Source organism: Rana temporaria, chromosome 6 (genome assembly GCF_905171775.1).
Source record: "Rana temporaria chromosome 6, aRanTem1.1, whole genome shotgun sequence".
Taxonomy (NCBI): domain Eukaryota; kingdom Metazoa; phylum Chordata; class Amphibia; order Anura; family Ranidae; genus Rana; species Rana temporaria.
Genome location: NC_053494.1, coordinates 139,629,032 through 139,651,176, shown reverse-complemented (window position 1 = coordinate 139,651,176; position 22,145 = coordinate 139,629,032). Strand labels below are relative to the sequence as shown.

At 45.6% G+C, this 22,145-nt stretch overlaps 1 protein-coding gene across 2 annotated transcripts in view; it reads right to left on the bottom strand.

Annotated features, from left to right (window-relative positions):
- Positions 1-531: 531 nt before the first annotated feature.
- The window catches only part of LOC120943859, a 110,913-nt gene continuing 89,299 nt past the window's right edge, over positions 532-22,145 (bottom strand). For both annotated transcript variants that reach the window (XM_040357453.1, XM_040357454.1), the window contains exon 3: positions 532-1,467. In XM_040357453.1, coding sequence (XP_040213387.1) covers positions 965-1,467 — 503 coding nt within the window. In that variant the 3' untranslated portion in view covers positions 532-964. The remainder of the gene's footprint in view (positions 1,468-22,145) is intronic.

Below are 22,145 nucleotides of genomic sequence, written 5' to 3'. Positions count from 1 at the left end.
CTTGTGTGGTGAAGGAGTTTTACTACAGATTTGGATTCCAACCTCTTCTGCTGCTTCTATATGAATGGACTCTTTTGCACTTACCTTCTGCTACAACAGACTTTTACTATTTATTTAGTGGATTGTTTCTGTGGATATTATCCTAACTTTATTTTAAGATTTTATCATTATATGGTATTTATATGTGGACTCACCTCATGTTCTAAAGCCATATGGGCAATTAATGATCATTGATTGTCATCTACACATGCACCTCATTGACCTTTACCAGTGCTGCTAATGTCACTGTTTTACTTGGACATAATTTTTTTTATATTTTAGACCAATATAGTAGCTGCTTTTTGTCTCTTGACACTTTCTGTGTGCGCTGAGGGAGTTATACTGTACTTTGGTTTATTATTACACAATTTCTGATATACAAACCCTGTAGTCACTGTTGTAGGTTTTCCTTGGAGTGCAGCTTCCTGTCTACAGTGAGGCCCAATTCAAAGACATGTTGCAGTGTAGGCAATCAGTAACAGACATCAGATGTATGTGAACGCTGTCTCAATTTACTGAATGATTGACATGGGTATTTACAATAAGAAAGGTGTAAAAATTACGCAGTCTTTAGTCACTAGTCAGATGTTGATGAGGTCTTCTGATAAATCTTGGGGACTTCTGATATTTAGCCGATTCCAAATATTCTAATTTATACTTTCATGATTCAATGTCCCAAGACTTAACAGGATCCTTGTTGCCACATTCTTCTACACTCAGATGTCCAAATTGCACATTTGTACATTAAACAAAAAAGAGACAAAAGGTTAGCTTTTAGTAGCCATCTTATTATAACATCATCGGCAATCATTTTAATATACCTATCCATCTCATCATCTAGAAGTGCCTCTGTATAAAACCTGGCATGTCCATAAGTGTTGCCATTTTGAGGGCATATGGAAATACGGCACCTTAGAAGCATCAATCACTGCTGTGATGTAGTAGAATCAGGAACCTTTGTTGAGAATGGCTTAAACAGATATTGTGCAATTTGTGCATGTTTTTCGGATACTTTTACAGGATTGGCAGGAATTAGGAGATCCTTATCCGAGTTTTCCACAGTAAATAAAGGAGGTACAAGTAGGCCAGTCCTTGATTTATCTATAAAAAGGGGCCCAACAAAAAACAGAGTGTTTTTTTCGAATGGAGAATTCACTTTCCAATAAGAGCAATCCTTATCCCAGACCACAGTGAATCTCTCGTTGTTTGCAGAGAATATCCAGGATTGGAATCCAAAGTCTCCTTTTTGGAGACCCCAGCCTGCAGGAGGAGAATCAGAAGTGTATGCCTGATTTATGCGTTCCCATATCAACATTACGGGCCAACAAGCCTCCTCATTTGCTTTTACGATGTCAGTTTCCATCTTACACTTGATAAAAGGAAAATCTTCCTTTAACCAGAGATTGTCATCCACCACAGCAAACCATTCTGTTAAAAAAAGAAAAAAGAGAGAAGGACTTGTTAGCATAACTTAACATATGAGCACATTAAATACATAATTTAAAGTGTTTTTAGATGCAGATAAAGAGGGAATGGGTAGTAAAAAGCAGTTCAATTAACTTCCTGCATTTACTGGAACCTAAAAATAGGAGTTTAAGTGGGACGTAACCAAAAAAATAAATAAAACCCCACACACACACACGACCCTTGCAGCAGGCAAGATCCATACCAGACCATTATCTTATACAAGACACAGGCTTTCAAAGACCCTAGGACAGTGATGGCGAACCTTGGCACCCCAGATGTTTTGGAACTACATTTCCCATGATGCTCAACTACACTGGAGAGTGCATGAGCATCATGGGAAATGTAGTTCCAAAACATCTGGGGTGCCAAGGTTCGCCATCACTGCCCTAGGATGTCCCTAAGCAATAACTGACACAACTCAGAGTACCGCTGCGAAAAAAACTACATCCATCTCCTAGAACTTAGAGTCTGTATGAACCGAAAACCAGGTGGCGACCTTACAAACCTGAACAACTGAGGCTTGGGGTTGGAATGCCTAAGAAACACCCAATCATATGAAAGAGTGAGCATGCAATTGTGCAAGTTCTTGAGATTGTCTTATCCACCTAGCAATAGTATATTTTGAAAGATGATGCCTTTGGGAGGCCATGTCAGTAGCAGAAAGGGAGAGTCCATCTTTCTAATAGAGGCTGCGGCTTTTAGATAAACTCTGATAGCTCTGACAACATCCAAACAATGAAGATCAATCTCATCAGGGGGTTAGGAGCAAGGCATAAAAAAGGGAAAGAAAATCTTTGAGATGGAAGGCTGATACCACCTTAGGTAGAAAGGAAGGCCTTGGGTTCAAGACTGCGTATCCTCGTGAAGAATCCAGAAAGGAGATTTACAAGAGAAGGCCATTACCTAATGTCTAAGAGAAGTTATACCCACCAAGAAGGCCACCTTTGAAGGAGAGCTCATCCAAGGGTTTCCAGTTAGGCTCAAATGGTTGTTTCTGCAGTGCAGACAGAACCAAATAGTGTGCCAGATTCACAAAAGAGATCCTGATACGCCGTTGTATCTCTGTTTTAGGGCCGTTCTAACTATGCGACGGATTCATAGAATCAGTTACGCATAGCTAGCCCTAAGATCCGACAGGTGTAATTGAATTACACCGTCGGATCCTAGGATGCAATACGTTGGCCACCGCTGGGGGGAGTTTGTGTCGTAAACCAGCGTCGGGTATGCAAATTACCAGTTACGGCGATCCACAAAGGTTTTTCCCCACGTCGCAAGTTTAAGATTCCCGTCGCAAAGATAGGGCTGCTCTTAACATGGTGGAAAATTACTCCACCATGTTAAAGTATGCCCGTCTTTCCCACGTCGCTTTTGAATTTTTTGGTTTTCCCGGCGCAAGTACATTACGCACGTCGCGATTCTCAACACGTCGGCGCGTCGTAATTTCGCGCAAAGCACGTCGGGAAACTTGCGAACGGAGCATGCGCAGTACGTCCGGCGCGGGAGCGCGCCTAATTTAAATGGTACCCGCCCCATTTGAATTGGGCCGCCTTACGCCGGACGTGTTTACGATACACCGCTGCAAGTTTCCAGGAAAGTGCTTTGTGGATCGGGCACTTAGACTGAAAACTTGCGGTGGTGTTAACGTAAACGGGTTACGTTACGCTGCGCCGCAGGTACGAGAATCTGGCCAAAAGATCCCAAGTAAGCACAGGGGGCCAGATTCACGTAGAATCGCGGCGGCGTAACGTATCGTAGATACGTTACACCGCCGCAAGTTTTCATCGCAAGTGCCTGATTCACAAAGCACTTGCGTGAAAACTTACGCCGGCGGCCTCCGGCATAAGCCCACGTAATTCAAAGGGGCGTGTGCCATTTAAATTAGGCGCACTCCCGCACCGGACCTACTGTGCATGCTCCGTTTGGAAATTCCCGCCGTGCTTTGCGCGAAGTGACGTCATTTTTTTGAACGGCGACGTGCGTAGCGTACTTTCATATTCCCGGACGTCTTACGCAAGAATTTTTTTTTTTGAAATTCGACGCGGGAACGACGGCCATACTTTAACATGGGCTGTGTAAAGTTAGGGCAGCTAAAACGACGACTAACTTTGCGACGGGAAACTAGACTAGCAACGACGTAACGAACGCGAAAAACCGTTGTGGATCGCCGTAAGTACTAATTTGCATACCCGACACTGGTTTACGACACAAACTCCCCCCAGCGGCGGCCGAGGTATTGCATCCTAAGATCCGACAGTGTAATTCAATTACACCTGTCGGATCTTAGGGCTAACTATGCGTAACTGATTCTATGAATCAGTCGCATAGTTAGGACGACCCTAAAACAGAGATACGACGGCGTATCAGGAGATACGCCGTCGTATCTCTTTTGTGAATCTGGCCCAGGGTGCTTAATGGATGGTCTGATTCAAGAATCAAGATTCAAGACCACATTTATTCACTTTGTTCTTTTTGTAAAAACATTTATTCAAACAAAGCCAGGAGTTTTTTTTTAGAATAAAATGCAAAAGGCCAAAACCTGTTCCTTAAGACTGACTATTCCTACCCAATTTAAAAAGGATCTGTATAATTACCTTCTTTAATCTGCTCTGGTAACATGATCCTGCATCTTAAGTTTCCCTGTGCAGCTGCAGGGGAGAGGAAGAAGTTGCCGAAAACGGCTGCACCATAGGAGTCTATGGGTGACTCATGGTTCCTGGAATTCCTAGACACTGTCAAGCTCTCCATGGACATGGGATCTGGAGCTGCTGGATCATGCGACCAGTTCGGAGAGGACTAAACAAAAAAATGGTAAGTATAGAGATTTGGTACCAGCTGCCCCCACGTATACCGGTGATTTATTATTTACCATAAGGACCCTGTAAACCCCCCCCCCCCCGAGAGGCCCAAACACCATCTTTTTGGCGCAATTCTATGCAGATCATTAACATCCTTAACACAGTGGAGTGGAAGGATCGTTACATTGTGGTCACTGCTAATGTTTCGTCCCAGTATACAATAATTTCACATCAACATGGTCAGGAGGCAGTGCAACGTTATCTCGAAATGCATGACCTCCCAGAGAGGTTATATTCTGTCACTCCTTGACTTTGCCATGGGACAGAACTATATACTAGTTTGACGGATCTTCTTACCGTTTGGCCATGGGCGCTAAATTTGTGCCGAGTACGGCCAATATCTTTATGGCTAAGTGGATCGAGGATGTCATCCATGTTGGGCCTAGACCAGAGTTGATCCTCTGGAAAAGGCACAGACGACATCCTCCTCATATGGGATTGTGATCAGAATGGCCTTCTTGAACATAAATGATAGGGGCATTTCCCTTCAAACACGAGTCAAGTGCAGGATGGAGCCATTGTTATGTCAACCTTTAACCACTTAAGGACCGCCTCCTGCACATATACAAATCGGCAGAATAGCACAGCTGGGCACAAGCACGTACCTGTACGTCCTCCAAGTGCCCAGCCGTGGGTCGCGGGCGTGTGCCCACGGCCTTGTCAGTAGCTCCGCGGCCCCAGATCGCCAGAGTCAAGCGATCGGTCCCCGGAGCTGAAGAACGGGGAGAGCTGTGTGTGAACACAGCTTCCCCATTCTTCACTGTGGCTCTGTCATTGATCGTCTGTTCCCTGATATAGGGAAAGGCGATCAATAACGTCACATGTCCAGCCCTGCCCCCCTACAGTTAGAAACACATATGAAGCGACGCAGTGCCGAATCGCAAAAAGGGGCCTGGTCCTTTACTTGCATTTTGGTCCGGGTCTTAAATGGTTAAAGGAGACGGACTGAAATGGCTTTATCTGCACCAACAGTTATCATCCTTTTTGATAGCAGAAAACAAATACTCTTGCGCACAAGTGAGTTAACCAGGTGGACTAAAGTTCATAATGAACAATGCCTCAGGCCTTGCTGCCCTGAAGGACAGGGGTATCCTAGCAGTCAAAAGAAATGGAAAAAAAATAAAACCTTGTGCTTTATCTTTAGATATATTTTATTTAAAGGAATAAAATAAAAACACCCTACTCACAAACATATGAAGGAAACCCGTAATATAAATAGCCTTCAGATGATGGCAACAGTCTCCATATTTTACTAGAGAAGATGTCGAGGGCCGCTGATGCGTTTTGAAGGGATACCTTTGGCTGAGGAAGGTATCCCTTCAAAAACGTGTCAGCCAGCAGTGACTCTCGAAATCTTCTCTATTACCATCTGGAGACTGTTGTCATCAGACCGATTGCCATCATCTGAAGTTTAATAAAATATATAACGGATAATGCACAAGGTTGGTGCGCCCTCTTTTCCCCATTTCCCTGTTATCCTGCCTGGCTTAGATCAGTCAGCCGGGGCCAAATTCTCAAAAACCTGTGTAAATGTAGGATTATCTAACTTATGTCATTTAAGTTACGGCGCCCTAAGTTGGTGTCGTAAGTACCGTATTCTCAGTGCATTTGCGTACAAAATTGCGCCATCCTTAACTTAAGTTTCAATGCGTAAGGCGTGGTTATGGCAAGTGGGAATGAAGTGGGCGTGCTTCATTGTAATGAGCCGTGACCCCATGCAAATGAAGTGCCGGCCGTACTGCGCATGCGCGCACGAATCTGGACCTCACTGCGCATGTGCAGAACTTTGGTCAGCGCAATCAGTGAGATAGGTAAAAGGCCAAGCGTACTTAGTTTGAAGATCGCCCTGTGTCTAAATAGCCCCAGTCAAACAGACTTCTATTGCAAAAGTATTTCCCTGTGTTCCCTTCCTAAAGCAAGTTGCTTCTGCTTTGAACGTTTGTCAGTGTTTGTTGGTAAGATTTGTTTGTGAGAAAAGTGTTTGTGGAGTTGGAGGGTAAAGTTGGTGTTTGTTTTTGCTAATTTGTTTGCCTGTTTGTTTTTGAAAAGTGTTTTTTTTTTTGGTGCGTTTATATTTTTTGTTTTCCTTTTTTGCCTGTTTGTTTTTGAATTTATAGTAGCTGTCTGTATATTTATTTTTTTTGCTTGTTTGTATTTTCTTTGTTGTGTGTGTGTATTGTTGTTTGTTTTTTTGGGTGAGTTCCCTGTTGCTGGGTGTTGTCTGTCATGGCTCCCAAGCGCAGGAAGCTTAATTTTACCCTGGCAGAGAAGCATATACTTGCTCAGGGCGTCATTAAATTTGGGCGATTTCTCCATGGCCCCGAGAGCCACAACACCACCCCGGCCAGGAGGAAGGAGATCCTTCAAAAGATCACCGATCGGATCAATGCGGCGGAGGGGGGGGGGGGGGGGGAGACCAGGACCATCGCTGGAGTTCAAAAAAAAATTAATGACTTGAGGAGCGTGTCCCGGAACAAGCTGGCAACGCTGCATGCCCATACCAGGGGCACTGGAGGAGGGGGACCCTGCCCAGTCAGGATGAGTGAGGAGGAATGGGCAGTGGCCCAGTGTTTCCACCCACAGCAGGTGGTGGGCCTGCCTGGCTTTGACAATGATCCTCTTATGAGGACAGGTAATTTTTTTGAATTTCTATCTGGTGATTAGCATGTGTGGGTGGGGGAAGGGAAGATGTGCCAAGTGTGTGGATCCAACAACCTGTGATTGTTTTGTGTCCTCCCCAGATGGCCAGGAGGTTGCAGCCCCATCAGCCCAGGAGGTGGCAGCCCCATCAGCCCAGGAGGTGGCAGCCCCATCAGCCCAGGAGGTTGCTGGCCCATCAGGTCAGGAGGTTGCTGGCCCATCAGGTCAGGAGGTTGCTGGCCCATCAGGGCAGGCTGCTGCACCACCCCTAAGACAGGCTGATGCAGAGTCCCAAGAAGGGCAGGATTCGCCATGGGAGGGGAGTTCCCACAACTCCCCTAATTTGGATGTTGAGTGGGAGGAGGATGAGGGGGAGGAAGATGACAATATTGTGATTGGGCAGGAAATAATGATGGGCCAAGATATGACCTTTGAGTCATCCCCTGAGGGAACCCCACAGGCGCCCAGCAGTCAGGCCACCATCATGGGTCGCCCCTTCCAACCCTCCTCCAACATGCAGCAGCACCCATGGCTCACTCCAACTCCTCCTCCAAGGCCACAAGCCTCAGGGGCAAGTAGGAGGCCGACCCCGGAAAACAGGGGGGGGTTGGTGCGTCTGCCGGTCAGTCTGTTGAGGGACAATGTCCGGCAGACCCGCAGTCTGTCTGCAATCCAAAAAACAATGACCAAGGTGGAGCGCAGCCTGGGTGCAATGAGGGAGTCACTGGGTGACGTGGCCACCAACTCCGTGGGGGTCATCACCTGTTTGTGGGACCTGAGGAACGCCACAACAGGTGTGGCCCAGGAGGTGACTGCCCTCACCCAGGCTGTGCAGGCCAATACCCGGGCTGTGCAGGCCAATACGGCTGACATTACTTCCTGTCTGACAAGGATAGCCGTTGCCTTGGAGGGAAGGCCAGCAGGAGGACAGACACCAGGGGAGGCTCCTTCTTCCCCTGCACAGACCCCCCCCCTGAAAATACTCCCTCCCCTGCACAGACACCCCCCCTGAAAATACTCCCTCCCCTGCACAGACCCCCCCCTGAAAATACTCCCTCCCCTGCACAGACCCCCCCCCCCCCGTGAAGATCCCCCAGTCGGCCGTGGCCGTCCCGTGGCCGTGGGCAGCCCAGAAGGAGCACTCGGCAACATCCTTAATTTGCAGGGTACTTTTGTTTTTTGTTTTTGTTTTTTTGCTACTGTACTTATGATTTGGTTTATGTGTGTGAATGTGGGGGGGTGGCATTCCTGAAATCATAAGGGTGTCACCCTCAGTTTTGGTGGAGTATGGATCCCCAGGACCAGGGAGAAGTCATCCTAGGTTCCTGAATGGTGTATGAATGCACAGTGACATAATTGGAGCCGTGGCGGGGCGTTACTGCTCCCAAGTACCAAAGGGGGGGGTACTTGGATCTAATCCAATTCGATGTGCATGTGATGTGTCTGTGCTAGGGACCACAGTGACGTGCATTCATGCATTCTCATTGTGAGATAATTAATGTGCGTTTTGTAACAAAAAAAAAAACATTCTCATTGGCATATAAGTAATGTGCATTTTATGTGCAAAGAAAATATTTAAAGGTCACATAATCTCTGTGATTTATTCTGGGCAAAGCAAAAACAAAAAGATAATTAGGGTCCATTTACTGGGCAAAGATGCCTTCAGACAGTTGTCTCCTTATTGCCTGGCCCTCAGCAGACCGGGTAGAGGGGTTTGGGGGGGGGGGGGGGATTGCCTGGGTGGGGGGTTAGGTCAGGACATATCTCCACATGCAGGCCCCTTCTCAAAGCAAAGTTATGGAGGATGCAACATGCCCCAATAATTTGGCAGACAAAGTCTGGGGAATACAAGAGTGTACCCCCAGTCTTGTCAAGGCATCTAAATCTGGACTTGAGAAGGCCAAAAGTCCACTCTACTATTGCCCGGGTCTGGATGTGCACCTCATTGAATTTCCGTTCTCCGGGTGTTTGGGGGTTCCTAAAGGGGGTCATCAGGTGGGGTCCCAACGCATATCCTGAGTCACCTGTAAGGGAAAAGACAGGAGGATATTAGTCATGCATGTGTCCCTTGTGATGTCTGCATCATGGGGGGGGGGCATACCTGACACCAATGTCACTCACCAATCAGCCAGCTGTCTCCATAAACGTTCATCTCCAAGTCTTGGTAGATCTTGGTCTGCAGTAGGATGTAACTGTCGTGGCACGACCCTGGAAACTTGGCACAAACGTGCCATATGAGGCCATGGGCATCTACGATAAACGTACAGGTTATCGAATGCCAGCCTTTCCTATTTCTGAACAGGTGTTCAGTATCATGGGGGGGCTGTAGTGCCACATGGGTGCAGTCTATCGCCCCGATGGTCCTTGGAAAGCCAGCAATGTTATAAAAGTCTGTCATGGCTTGCACACGCTGGTCCTCCTGGGTGGGCATGACAAACTGGTTGGTCATGCGCCGCAGTATGGCAGGGACCACCTGATGGACACATTTGCTCATTGATGACTGCACCATCCCAGCCACACCTCCAGATGCACGCTGGAATGAGCCACTCGCTAAAAAATGGAGGGTTGCCATCACTTTTTGGAGAGGTGTCAGGGCATGGGAACGTAGGGTTGGGGTGATAAGATCCTCATGAAGAAGTTGGGTGATCTCCAGGATGGCCTCCCTATCAAAACGGTAGTTGCCAATCACCTCATAATCTGGCATTTGCCAAATATCACGCCGTGGACGATAAACTCGCGCCTGTGCCCTCATCCTCCTCCTCTGTGCCCTCATCCTCCTCCTCTGTGCCCTCATCCTCCTCCTCTGTGCCTGTAAGGCAGCAAGTGCCGTCACAATCATAGCTGGTCCTGGCATTTTTCCAAAAATAACCTTCACAACTATAGCTCTAAGCTCTAGTCACTACCTACAGCAAACCCTTCCACAGCATGTGTAAAATTAGGGCTGGTTTTATAATGTGGAAATTTAGTCAGAAAAACTAACAGGTGCGCACAGGGCGGAAAATACGGCGCACACACACTTAATTCTGAGAATCACCCTAACTCCCTCATTTGCATCTTTGCCTATCAAAAACAGTGGCGAGCCTAGCGTAATTTGCGCCCGGGGATGCGCAGGTGTAACTAATTTAAGTACGGCTGAAAATACGGAAATGTTTGCTTAAGTCGTTTTGACGATCGTGCGCAAATATACGCGCCGTGTAAATTTAGAAAACTGGAGTTAAGTCTGCGTATCTCTTTTGAGAATTTGGCCCCCAGTTCCTATATTTGAGGAGGAATTGCATGACATTTGAGGACTTTGTGCGAGAGGCCTATGCTCTTAAAATTCTTGGAGAAAGGGTATGAGGAGGCAGAACTTGAGCAAGCCATAGACTGTGCAATTAAGAACAGAGATGAACTGTTGGTTCCTTGGGAAGCAAGACCCAATGATAGCTATAAGTATGCATTTTTCACTACTTTTTCCCACAGCAATATGCCATCAAAAACATTTTACGTAAGCATTGGAATGTTCTCAGGAACGATAGGGTCTTAGCGACTCTTCTTTCGGAGGCACCTGCAGTCATTTTTAGAGGTGCCCCACCCCTTAGGCTTCAGGTGGCTCAGAACGTTATAGAGCCACCCAATATGATCTCCTTCAATAAGGGGGGTTTCTTCCCATGAAGGAAGTGTTCTACAGGTGAAACTCGAAAAATTTGAATATCATGCAAAAGTTCATTTATTTAACCAATGCAACTTAAAAGGTGAAACTAATATAATATTTAATGTTCATTTTTATGCTGATCCCTGCTTTGTGTGTATGTAATATTCCATATTTATTTGATCGATTGTAGTTTCTCCAAGAACCACAAGATGGCGCTGTGTCCGAGTGCAATACATGCCTGTTTGACATTTTAAGATTTACTCTTTACTAGCATTTTATTAGATTATAGCATAAAGTTCTAATTTCTAGATCCTTCTTTTCCGATTGAATGATTGGATCTAGGTTTAATCAACCACTTCACCCCCGGAAAAATTGGCTGCTCAATGACCAGAGTATTTTTTGCAATTCGGCAATGCGTCGCTTTAACTGACAAGTGCGCGGTCGTGCGACGTTGTACCCAAACAAAATTGATGTCCTTTTTCTTGCCACAACTAGAGCTTTCTTTTGGTGGCATTTGATCGCCTCTGCATTTTTTCTTTTTTGAGTTATATAAAAAAAAAAAAACAACCCACACACAATATTTTGTACTTTTTGTTGTAACAAATAGCCCCTTTTAAAAAAAAAATTAAAAACTAGTTTTCCCAGCTTAGGCCGATTTTTTTTTTTTTTTTTAAAACATATCGCAAAAAGCGTATATGGGTTTGCACAAAAGTTATAGGCCCGGATTCACGTAGAACTTACGCCGACGTATCTCGAGATACGCAGCGTAAGTGTAAATGTGCGCCGTCCTATCTATGCGCCGTGCCCATAGAACTAGATACGCCTGAAATTAGGCTTCATCCGACCAACGTAAGTTTCCTACGCCGTCGTATCGTGGGCGCATATTTACGCTGGCCGCAAGGGGCACTTCCATTGATTTACGATTCAAATATGCAAATGAGTGAGATACATCGATTCACGAACGTACTTGCGCCCGGCGCATTAATATACGCGGTTTACGTAAGGCTCAAGTCCGGCGTAAAGTTAAGCCTCATAAAGCAGGGGTAAGTCATGTTAAGGTATGGACCAGGGAACAGCCGTCGTATTTTACGTTGTTTGCGTAGTAGTACGTGAATAGGGCTGGGCGTAGGTTACGTTCACGTCGTAGGCAGTGATTCGACGTATCTTAGGGAGTATTTCCGACGTGATTCTGAGCATGCGCACTGGGATGCTTCCACAGGACAGCGCATGCGCCGTTCGTTCGGCCCATCATTTGCATGGGGTCACGCTTTATTTAAATGGATCACGCCCACCTTCACCTACTTTGAATTAGGCCGGCTTACGCCGACTAATTTACGTTACGCCAGCGCAACATTGGGAGCAAGTGCTTTGTGAATACTGTGCTCGCCGCTCTGCGCTACGTCGGCGTAGCGTATATTTGATACGCTACATCGGCATAACTATGCGCAGAGGTGCGTGAATCCGGGCCATAGAGTCTACAAACTATGGTAGAGATTTATGGCATTTTTTTTTTTTACTAGTAATGGCGGTGATATGCAATTTTTGCGGTATTGCGAACAGACAGATCAGACACTTTTTTGGGACCATTGACAATTATTCAAACAAAGCCAGGAGGATTAGGTTTCCTCTTCCCTGACAGCACAGGGATTTGTACACGCGCGCGGCCAGCAGCGATCATGCCCGCTGGCCATGCTCATCAGGTTCCCCGCTGTGCAACGGGCGCACGCCCTCTGGTGGCTGAAAAAGATGACGTACCTGTATGGGAGCTATGCTGCCGCAGTATATCTGCGTGAGCCAGTCAGGAACTGGTTAAGAGGTCAAGTGTCCCCCAAGATGATGAGTGTCTCCCTAAGCTTGCTATATATCTACCACCAATCTAAATTCTGACCCCTCCCAGAGGTTGTAGTTGGTACCATTTGCACTTTAATGCCACGCTCGGAAATTCCGACAACAAATGTTCGATGGGAGCTTTTGGTCGGAAGTTCCGACTGTGTGTAGGCTCCATTGGACATTTGGAAAGTAAAGTGTAGCGCTTCTATCGTGGTCAGGAGAGAGCAAAAGAGAAAAACGGTCTCCTTGCCACAATTGGTATTGTGCAACACCCTATGACTGAGAAAACACCAAAAAAAAAATATGCCTGCTAATATGCGGTAAATCTGTGCCACACAAATACTCACAGGGAACAAGACAAATTGAGATATATTACTCAATCTGAAGTAAAAATGCCTTAAATGATAAAAACAAACAAATATGTGTAAGAACAAAGCTCATGAAGGACGAATGTCCTATGTGCCCCACAATGACGTCAAAACAACATAAGTGTGCTTCCAAAAAAAAAGGGGGAAAAAACGCCATGCAATGTTCGTGAAAATACATTCAGCCACACATGAAATTCTTGGATATCTGCAAGGGTCCAGACAGTGTTAATATTCCAACAGTCTCCAGATCTGAGGTGGGACTGAATAGTTGAAACAAGAACACCCAGGAGTGCCTTCACCATCTAGGGCGGGGATATGCAATTAGCGGACCTCCAGATGTTGCAGAACTACAAAACCCATGAGGCATAGCAAGACTGACAGCCACAAGCATAACACTCAGAGGCAGAAGCATGATGGGACTTGTAGTTTTGCAACAGCTGGAGGTCCGCTAATTGCATATCCCTGATCTAGGGGGAGAGTAGAGAAAATGGATACTCTTACCAGATGAGTTGGATCCAACTCGCTTACAGCGGTGGATACAATAGGCGTAGATATCAAATCGCTGCTTCAGCTAGACTCCTGGTGGATTTCTTGACCTTCCTTGGTGGGACTTTGTGACATTCTGTGCTCTCTTCAACCCGTGCAGCAAAAAAAAAAAAAAAAATTCTCAAATGGGAAAGAAACTTGTCTGGATCCCCCTCACCGGCACCAATGTGTTCGTAGGAGAAAACAAACAAAAAGGCCTCTTCAATGTCTTCATAGCATAAAAAATTCCAGTAAAAATGTATTAAAAAACATCTCACAGACAATATTCAAAATAACACCCAAATCAAAATCCCCCCCCCCAAAAAAATAAAAAATAACACAAATACAGCAAAGTATCTCTAAAAGAAAAAAAGAGATAGCAGTAGCGCAACATTGGGTGGCTGGAGCCAGTGTATCATGATGATTGTCCCTTAAGATGGTGAGTGTCTCCCTGAGCTTGCTATGTATCTACCACCAAACAATCTAAAATTGCACTTTAATGCCGCGTACACACGCTCGGAAATTCCGACAACAAATGTTCGATGGGAGCTTTTGGTCGGAAATTCCGACCGTGTGTAGGCTCCATTGGACATTTGCTGTCGGTATTTGACAATAAAAATTTGAGAGCTGGTTCTCAAATTTTCCAACAACAAAATCCAATCTCGTAAATTCCGACAGTAAGTAGACAATTCCGAAACATAAAATTCCACACATGCTCTGAATCAAGTACGAGACGGAAACGCTCGGTCTGGTAAAACTAGCGTTCGTAATGGAGATGGCACATTCGTCACGCTGTAATGGACTGAAAAGCACAAGGCTGAAAAGCGTCTCTCAAACTTCTACCAACACGACTAGTATTGAATCCACGGATTTGTTGTCGGAATGTCCGATCGTCTGTAAGGGGCATAAAACTAGGAATCCCTAGATTCAGGTAAAGAATACATTTTATAGCCGTGTACGCAAAAACCTGAGAACAGGACCATAGCTTGTTCCATTCAGCTTGTCAATTCTTCCGATTTCACAGAACAATGCATTTGCAGCCGTACAAAAGATTTTGTGTACCACTAGTAATATCAGATGGTTCATTGTTTGGGAAGTAATTGTCTCCATTGTTCATCGCATGTAAAAACATGCCCTTGCAATGATTTGCTCTGTACACATTTTTTTTGCAGGGCACACTATGCAAACTGAAAAGCCAATTTGTCTTCAATAGAACTCTAAAGGCCTGCCATACAAGGTGTGAATTTCTTTCCTGCAACCAAAAATTCTCTTAAATCCCTTTTGAACCTTTTGGAAAATGTAAAAGCTTCACATTGCATTATTTTTTTTAATATAAAAGGTTATACTTACTTGCTTTGTGCAGTGATTTTGCACAGAGCAGCCCTGATCCTCCTATTTGAGTCCCCCTCTAGCGCTGCCCACTCCTCCTCTCTGATGACTGGTCGCAAAGCAAGCTGCATGCAAGCAGCTTTTATTTATTCATGCAAAACCTTTATTCCAAAAGGAGAAAAAATGCGCAGCTTCCTGGCTGATGAATGCAAATGTTCCGCCAGTATTTTTTGATAACTTACAGCATTCATCTTGCCATGAATTTTGACCAAATTTCCTGTGCCTTTGTAGCTCACCCATCCCCAAAACATCAGCGACCCACCTCCGTGTTTCACAGTATGAATGGTGTACCTTTCATCATAGGCCTTGTTGACTCCTCTCCAAATGTAGAGTTTATGGTTGTGGCCAAAAAGCTAAATTTTGGTCTCATCATTTCAAATGACTTTGTGGCATTTGCGTAGTAATGGCTTTCTTCTGGCGACTCGACCATGCAGCCCACCTTTTTTTCAAGTGCCTCCTTATTGTGCATCTTGAGACAGTCACAACACACCTTTTCAGAGAGTCCTGTATTTCACCTAAAGTTATTTGTGAGTTTTTCTTTGTATCCCTAACAATTTTCCCTGCAGTTGTGGGTGAAATGTTAGTTGGTAGGGATGAGCTTCGTGTTCGAGTCGAACATCGTATGTTCCACGGTTCGTCAAAATACGAACATTACGGGTCGTTCGCGAGAAAGAGAGAAAGAGAGAAAGAGCAGGCAGGCTAGTCAGTTAAAGTGTAGAGGATATAGATATATAGAGATATATATATATATATATATATATATATATATATACATCCCAGGTGTTGTATATATATTTATACGCTGTATAGATTAGCTAGATCTGCTCTTCCTAATTTACTGGCAGGCAGGTGATTGTGCTAGCTGCAGTATTCTCACGTGGTGTACTGCCTGTGTCCTCTGCAGTGTGCACCTAAAGCTACGTGGTGTGTGTACTGCCTGTGTCCTCTGCAGTATGCACCTAAAGCTACGCGGTGTGTACTGCCTGTGTCCTCTGCAGTGTGCACCTAAAGCTACGTGGTGTGTGTACTGCCTGTGTCCTCTGCAGTGTGCACCCAACGCTACGTGGTTTGTGTACTGCCTGTGTTCTCTGCTCATTGTGCACCTAACGTAAAGCTGGTGTTTGATATTTACTCCTAGAAGCAGGGATCTGCTCATATTAATACTACAGGCAGGGTATATTGCTGCAAGTACTTTCGCGTGGTGTACTGTCTGTGTCCTCTGCAGGCCATTAGTATGTCTGGAAGGACAACAAGGAGAGGCAGAGAGTCACAAACCGATAAGAGGGCAAGCAGGCTCTGCGTCTAGAGGCAACAGTGCTGGTAGTGGACACGGTGCATCCTCATCAGCACGTGGCCGTGGGAAACGGTCGTCCTTTTTTTCGGAAGAGTTGGTAGAGTGGATGACCAAGCCGTCCTCATCCTCTCTCACCCAGGCTCAGGGTACTTTGGCAAAGCAGCTGCCAAGGCGGCCTCTTCCCTCTGCTCAATAGGAACAGTCACTCCTTCCCTAGCCCCACCATGTCCTCCTGAGGAGTCGCCTGCAGCGTTTCGAAGGCTCCGATGATGGTACACAGCTAGAGGAAGGCAGTAACGTGAGCCCAGAGAGGGGGTGCCCAAGAAGGACAGCAATCTGGCAGTCATGTTTCCCCAGCTGCAGCATACTGCCAGGTTTTCTACAGTGATGAGGCGGGAGGGGATGATAAGGTCACTGACTCTACGTGGGTGCCGAGGAGGAGGGAGGGGGGGGGAAGAGGGAGCACATCTCCAACGAGGCAGGATGCCCTCCAGGGGCCAGCTTAAGGGCAGCACACTGACTGCATCACAACACAGAGCTACACATGTGCAGGGCGCTGCTGTCTCTCAGCGTTACTCAAAAAGTTCTTTGGTGTGGGCCTTTTTTGAGACGAGTGCATCAGATCGCACCACTGCTATTTGCAACATATGTCTCAAGCGTATGTCACGTGGCCAAAACATCACCCGCTTGGGCACCACATGCTTGACCAGACATATGTCGACCTGCCATGCAGTTCGTTGGCAAGCGTACCTCAAAGACCCACACCAAAGAACAAAGCGGACCTCCCCTTGCTTATCATCAGCTGGGATCTCCAACCCCACTATACCCTCAGTCCTCTCTGAAGCCTGCACTGATAGGACTGAAGGTGTAGAATTATGTGTGTCACAGCCAAGTACTTGCGGGCAATCTACTATTGGTACACTGATGGCAGATTGTACCAGCCAAATTTCCCTGCCCCAGCTGCTGCAGCGCCGAAATAAGTTCTCTCCCAGCCATCCACATGCCCAGCGGTTGAATGCTAGCTTAGCTAAATTGCTAGCACTTCAACTGCTGCCTTTTCAGTTGGTAGATTTTGCCCCCTTCCGTGAGTTTGTGGAATGTGCGGTACCTCAGTGGCAAGTTCCCAAACGCCACTTTTTCTCACGGAAGGCAATTCCAGCTCTCTACCGGCATGTGGAAGGCAATGTCCATGCCTCACTGGACAGGGCGGTCAGTGGTAAGGTGCATATTACCACTGACTCATGGTCCAGCAGGCATGGACAGGGCGTTACCAATCTTTCACGGCGCATTGGGTGACTCTGCTGGCAGCGACGCGGGACAAGGTACAGTAGTGTTGGAGGTTGTTCCGCCACCACGCCTCCAAAATGCTACTAGTGGTTGTGACACACCTCTCTCCTCCACCCCCTCCATTTCTTCTTCCTCTGTGGCCTCTTCCTGTGCCGATGTGTCCTCGGAAACAGCGGTGCTCCGTAGGCGTTCAAGGGGCTATGCAGGTACGCAAGCAAAGAGATGCCATGCGGTGCTTGAGCTGGTGTGCTTGGGGGACAGGAACAACACTGGGCCAGAGGTTCTGTCGACTCTGCAGGGGCAGGCTCAGAGGTGGTTGACGCCACACCAGCTTAAGCCAGGAATGGTGGTTTGCGACAATGGCACCAACCTCCTCTCCGCCCTGCGACAGGGACAACTGACCCATGTGCCCTGTTTTGCTCATGTCCTTAACTTGGTGGTGCAGCGGTTCTTGGGCAAGTACCTGGGCTTAGAGGATATCCTGAAGCAGGCCGGGAAAGTCTGTGTGCATTTCCGAAGGAACCCACAGACTTGTACATGGCTGGGACGAGGTGGCTGCGGATCATGTCGTCCTCAGTGACCCAGAGGACTCCGCACCGAATGCCTCAGTATACCTACGTTGTATGGCCTCCCTGACCCTGCAAAGCCTGCGGAAGGATCCTCGTATTCATGCTATCAAGGAGAGGGATCATTACTGGCTGGCAACCCTCGATCCACGTTACAAGAGTAAGGTTGCGGACCTTATCGTGCCGGCACAGAGGGAGCAGACGATAAAACATCTTCGGGAGGCCTTGCAGAAAGGTCTGTGCAATGCGTTCCCAGATACTGGGAGGTTACAAAATCCTGGTCCTGGACAACGTGTTGCTGAGGCTTCGGTCAGTCACAGAAGGAGCGGTGGAGAAGGTGGCCGTCTGACCGATGCGTTCAGACAATTTTTTAGTCCGCAGCCCCAAGGTATGACCAGTTCCAGCAACCATCGCCAGCGTCTGTTTTACATGGTGCGGAAATACCCAGGGGCAAGATCAGACTTGGACACCTTTCCCACCGAAAATCCTCTGGCTTACTGGGTCTTACTGGCAATTGAGCTACTGGCTTGTCCTGCATCCAGCGTTCTTTGAGAACGCACATTCAGTGCTGCTGGAGGCTTTGTAACCGATCACAGGGTGCGCCTCTCCACCGACTCGGTCGATCGACTGACCTTCATTAAAACGAATCAGGCTTGGATCACCACCAGCTACCAAGCACCTGATGCTGATGTAACTGAATAATTTTTTTGGAAATGTCAGATCCCTTCAAGACTGCCTATGCTGATGCTGAGTGACTATCCTTTTCCTCCTCAATGATCATGCTGATAGCTTGTAAGAACATTTTTGGTTCTGGTCACCGCCACTAGTGGCTAAGGCCCAATTTTTCTGCCCCTGTTTAACAGGGGCGTGCAATTACAAAAATATAGAGACGTACATTGGAATATTATGGGAATGTTTTTTTCACTTTAAGCATCATTAAAATCACTGCTCCAGAAAAAACGACAGTTTTTAAAACTTTTTTTTCCCATTGATACATGTTCCCTGGGGCAAGACCCGGGTTCTCAAACCCGTTTTCCGACAATAACTTGCATATTGGGCTTTAAAATGAGCACTTTTGAATTCGAACGTTCGAGTCCCATAGACGTCAATGGGGTTCTAAATGTTTGCGCGAACGTTCGGTCCGTTCGAAGGTTCTGGTGCGAACCGAACGGGGGGGGGGGGTCGTTCGGCTCATCCCTATTAGTTGGTCTACCTGACCGTGGTTTAGTTTCACCAGAACCCCTAATTTTCCCCTTTTTGATTAGAGTTTGATTGTCATTTTTAATTCCTTGGCTATCTTTATATCCCTTTCCTGTTTTATACAGTTCGGCTACCTTTTCCCGCAGATCCTTTGACAATTCCTTTGCTTTCCCCATGACTCAGAATTCAGAAACATTGATGCAGCACTGGATGAAAGATGCAAGGGTCTGTCAGGAGTCCAGAAACATATTGACCTTTTACACACACACACACACACACACACACGGATGGTTACCTTTAATAAACATGTGCAGTCGTTTTCGTCCGAATGCATTTTTGTCAGAATTTCTGGCATTTTCGTTATCGTTTTAACAAACTAAAACGAATGCGCAGAATCCAAAAGATTTGTCATAAAAAAAAAAAATGCTTTATTTTCGTTGCTACAACAGTTCGATATAGATAGGAGATATGACATGATGCTGACAATAGAAATCTGTGTATCGAATCTGCGGTCCAATGTGCCTGACCTTAACTCTATTAGTCCAAAGATTCAACAGAGAGAAAAGATTCGACATTATAGAGACAGTGTTGGGGTAGACCATTCAACATGAACGATGAAGATTTGACGAAGCAGCGAAAAACATACAATTGTTGAATCGGTCATTGAAGGCTTATGGTGTCTGTCGAAAGTTCTAAGAAGATTCGACAAGCAGCTAAACTGTACGACGCCGCAATCATACATTTCCGGTTAATTGCTCGGTCCATAGGCTATAGAAGAATTCGAATGTTGGTTGACTAGTAATAATAATTTATAAATATAATTATTACTAGTGTAATACAACATTAGAATTCTTCTATAGCTTGGAAGCGGAAAATTTGACCAGAAATGTACGATTGCCACGTTGTATAGTTTTCTTAGAACATTCGACAGACACCATAAGCCTTCAATGACAGATTCGACCGTAATTCAGATTTTCAGACGAATGCAATTTCTAACGAAACAAAATAAATAAAAATGAATTTCGGAAGTAACTAAATAAATGCATTTTTCTGACGAAAACAAAATATTTCAGTGTGCACATGTCTAACCTTTAATAGCCATTCAAACTCCTTTGTTTCAATTTGTGTGCATGTTATCAGGCCAAAATCACCAGGGTATGTAAACTTTTGATCAGGGTCATTTGGGTAGTTTCTGTCGTGATTAGGATTTAAAAAGAGTAAATACAGTTGATTGATAATAACTGGGTTCAGCCAAACACTAACCATGAGTGAAAAAAAAAAAAAAAAAAAATATTGTGTTATCAATCATAGTCTATTATTTGGGACTTGTGATCTCTTGTGGAACTGGCGCAGCATTATCTCACTTTATGGTGCTATGATTGGCTTTCCTTTTTTTTTTTCCTTCATTCATATCGTTTTTATTGTTGTTTGCGTGACAAAAGTATAAAAAAAACACAGTGCACCAGCGTGCATAGTCTTGACATAGTAAATACACGTCATACATTTTTTTCCCCCCCTATCATATCTTCCTCTATTGCGTTGTGATTAAGTGAAAACCCTCTTAGTTCCATGTTATCTTCCCGCGTTACCACACTACCTACCCATCCCACCCACCCTCCCCTCACACCATGAACCAGTTTTTGAGGTTAGTATTATTCATTAATTAAGACTTCCCTAAAGAGGAATGCCCAATAGTGGGTTGGAATATAAATTACGTTTATTTTTCTTTTAATTTTCTCTTTCCCTTTCCTTCTCTTTCCCCTTCCTTTTTGAGAGCCGGCTGTCATCTTATTATATTTCCTTTTTAATGCTTTACTTTATAATTTGATCAGTGTGTAAGCTGGGGAAAAGATAGCAAGTACAAAGCTCCTGTAATATTTATAAGGTCTATATACAGGTGCTGTACAGTGTCTCAGAAAACAAACAGAACAAAAACAGCAAAACAAAAACCTAGCTGTGCCTCTGCACTAACTATACAAAATACAGGCCCTAACTAATAGGCCTAGCAAGCCTACATGTCAGCCCCCACATATACAACTTGTTAGTTTTTACCAACCTCTTGCTCTCACAGACAGGAGTTGTCTGATTTTCCCAGGCCAAGCACACTGTCAGTTTCAGGTTAGCATTAATTGGCCTGGGGGAGAGAACCAAGATCCGAACTGGATCGGGGGATCGGAGATGCCTGAATTTGTATGAGAGGAGCTTGGGAGATGTATAAACCCCGAACAGGACTTTTCCCAACTCTCTCTGGGACGCCCTGCTACAAGTGCTAAGGCCATCAGAGATATCATATATCCTCTTTGGAAGATTGGAAGACTCTTCACTAGGATGAATATACAGTTGCTTTTCATGTGCCCTCGAGATCTACTTCTTGAGCTTTAGGCTTCATTTCCATGGACGTTTTTACAGCCACTTTTCTGAGCATTTTTTTGCAGGATTGCAGCTTAAAAACGTCTCTCTGTGTTAGTCTATGGCCTCATGCCCACCATGACGTTTTTGAGCTGTAAATGGCTGAGCCGTTTTTAAGCTGCAAAAAAAAACAGGACCAGTGCGTTCTGAAGCTCCAGTGTTAGAGCTGTAAAAACGATTGACGTTAAAAAACGCTCAAAAACGTCCAAAAACACGCAAAACCGCAGCGTTTTTGAGCTCCAGCTCAAAAAAAAAAAAAAATGGAAAAAAAATAAAATAAATAAACATGGACAGGCTTTTTAAGCTGTAAAAAAGGCTAACAAAAGTGGCTGTAAAAACGTCCATGGAAATGAAGCCTTAGGCCCCTTTCACATTGAGGAGTTTTTCAGGCGGTACAGCACTAAAAATAGCGCTGCTATCCCGCCTGAAAAACTCCTGCACTGCAGACTCAATGTGAAAGCCCGAGGGCTTTCACACTGAGGCGATGCGCTGGCGGGAGACAAAAAAATCTCCTGTCAGCAGCATCTTTGGAGCGGTGAGAGGAGCGGCATGTATACCGCTCCTTCACCGCTCCCTCCCATTGAAAACAATGGGAACCGCGGCAATACCGCCCGCAATGCGCCTCTATAGAGGCGCATTGCG